Source organism: Stegastes partitus, unplaced genomic scaffold (assembly GCF_000690725.1).
Source record: "Stegastes partitus isolate 25-593 unplaced genomic scaffold, Stegastes_partitus-1.0.2 Scaffold34, whole genome shotgun sequence".
NCBI lineage: Eukaryota > Metazoa > Chordata > Actinopteri > Pomacentridae > Stegastes > Stegastes partitus.
In genome coordinates, this window is record NW_007577765.1 from 1255030 (window position 1) to 1257461 (window position 2432).

Here is a 2432-nt window from a genome sequence, read left to right on the forward strand (position 1 = left end):
TCTGACCCCCTCAGGATTTGTCTAATTCTAGATCTGATTGTTCACAGCTCCAACCACCACGTTCGTACCCACGTCAGCTCCCCCTGAAACCACAGAGCAATGTATAGGTAATGTCCTGCCATCAGCTTTATAAATGTCCTTACAGCACAACACCAACAGAACCATCCTCCTGACTCTTCTTCTTCTTCTGTGCCTCTCGTCCAGGTTACATCGTGACTCTGACCGTTTGTGCGGTTGTGATCACTATCTTGCTGGCTGGTTATCTGTTCCTCTACGAATGGATGAAAAACAAGAGATCCAGACCTTCAAATGGGAGAAACGTGGAGGTAACTCTCTCTCAGTCGTTGTTTCTGTGTAAAAGAGACACTACATGTCTATCAGGTAATTTGTCTGTCATGAACTCAGGTGGAACAGAACAGGTGGACACAAATGCGCGACACAGAATGGGTTCAGGCAAAAGACAGGTTTAATGTCAGGCAGGGTTCGGTACACAGGAATTCAGTCCAACGGCCAAAGGTATCCAGAAACCGGCAGGCAAAAGGCAAGGTCCAAAAATCAGAAACGAGGTCGTGAACAAACAGACTGTGACTTGACTATGACTAGGAAACGTTGGGACGACGACCGTGAAGTACGACGAACTGGCAACGAGACTGTGAGACACACAAGTATTATACACGAGGTAATGAGGGGAGATGGGAAACAGGTGAGGGAAAGCCATCAGGGAGCAGGTGTGACGAGACAGGTGGAGGAAGTAAATCAAGGACAAAGACAACCGATTAGTGACTTTGAAATAAAACAGGAAAGACGAGACATAAAATGTGCACACATGGACAGAGACTTGACAGACATGACATTGTCTAACTGATGGATATCACCATGAAACTTCCCAGTTGGTTACTTAAGATTAAAAAAAATGATTTGTTTAAGAATGCAAATGAGATGTAACCTTTAAAAAAAATGCACACATTTGCATTTATCTGATCTTATGTGAACAGGCCATGTCAGTGTCTGCAGCTTTAAATGCAGCTGAGTTGCTGCTGTCTCCGCCCCCTTCAGGAAGAAGACTCTCTGTGTCTGTGATTGNGTGATAGCTTATTTTTCTGTGCTCCCTACATAGTTGACTACACAGTGCCCTAGTAGGGAGTAGGCAGTGAGTGGATGAGCCCTGTGTGGACTTCCGTCTTGAACTCCATAAACAGCTACGTGTGCAGTGACGTATGTCGTGGCTCTAACTTGGCTCCTTGCCAATAGAAAAGCGAACAGGTTCCTAAGAGGTGCAAGATTTGAACCAACTACACACTGGCACCAGCACCAGCAAGGAACTAGCACCTGGTTCTTCTTGGTGGAAAAGGGGTGAAGGTTCCTCTAAAAGCAGTTTAGTTTCACTTGTGCTTGGAAGACTTGAACCGTCCAGGATGCACCTGCTCTCCTTCAAGTCGCTTCTGCCTCTTCTCTTTTTCACTGGTAAGAAGAAGGAAACTTTCTGCAGTTGCGATTTGTTTTCAAACTGAGCTATGAGTTATTTTAATGTGTTTTTTAAAAATTTTATTTTACTTTTGTGTGTTGTTTGTTTGTTTTTTGTTGTTGTTTTTTGCATTTCCTGGGTGTAGCCTGATAAAATAACGTAGTAATAATATAACAACATATATAATATTCTACTGTATCTTGTATTGGGCTTGTTTATGACAGTTTTGTATCCTAGTGTTTTCTCCACTTACTGTCCTCTGATGTTACTCTCTGTGACTTTGCGTCCCCTCAGGATGCTGTGTAGGTCAGAGTATTCTGCCACCGGGTCCAGTGGAGGCAATGTTGGGGAGAAATGTGACTCTAAAAACACTGGTTGAAAACCCATACTCCAGCTTCATAATCTGGAATTGCAGTGATGGGAAGGATGTGGACAATGTCGCCACTTTGGATCCATCAGGGCTGAAGGTGAGCGAACATTATGAGGGAAGATTGTCGATCAACACCAACAATGCTTACCTGACCCTGGGGCCCCTGAAGATGGAGGACAGTGGATTTTATACCATCTACATAGTAGCAGAAGATGGTGCTAGTACCACTGGAGAGGTGGAGCTCCAAGTCGTCAGTAAGTCATTACTAAATTCATACATTTCAGACAGTTTAGAAAACACTTAGTTTTGGTCGTGCAGAGGGCTGTATCAGGATGTTTGACTCTCCAAACTTTATTGCTCAGAATGTAGAACCCTCAACCAAAGAGACCCGACCTTCAATTCAAACTGTAAATTTAATTGTTTAATGAAGGAAGACAACAGAGTTCCTCTAGAAAATCTTCCTTTTTATGTGCAGCTTGTCTGATCAGATGACATTTACAAACCCAAATATATTTGGGATTGGCATGTAGCATACGTACTGCATTGTTTTTTTTTTTCTTTTACTTAACCCTTTAAACCTGTTTATAATATATGTAC

At 42.9% G+C, this 2432-nt stretch overlaps 1 protein-coding gene across 3 annotated transcripts in view; it reads left to right on the forward strand.

Annotated features, from left to right (window-relative positions):
- Positions 1-2432, forward strand: part of LOC103371787 (carcinoembryonic antigen-related cell adhesion molecule 1) — a 55787-nt gene that overhangs the window by 9501 nt on the left and 43854 nt on the right. For 2 of the 3 annotated variants that reach the window (XM_008301249.1, XM_008301242.1), the window contains exon 2: positions 1760-2089. The exons of the other annotated variant lie outside the window; for it this stretch is intronic. In XM_008301249.1, the coding sequence (XP_008299471.1) occupies positions 1760-2089 (330 nt within the window). The remainder of the gene's footprint in view (positions 1-1759; positions 2090-2432) is intronic. 3 annotated transcript variants of the gene reach the window in all.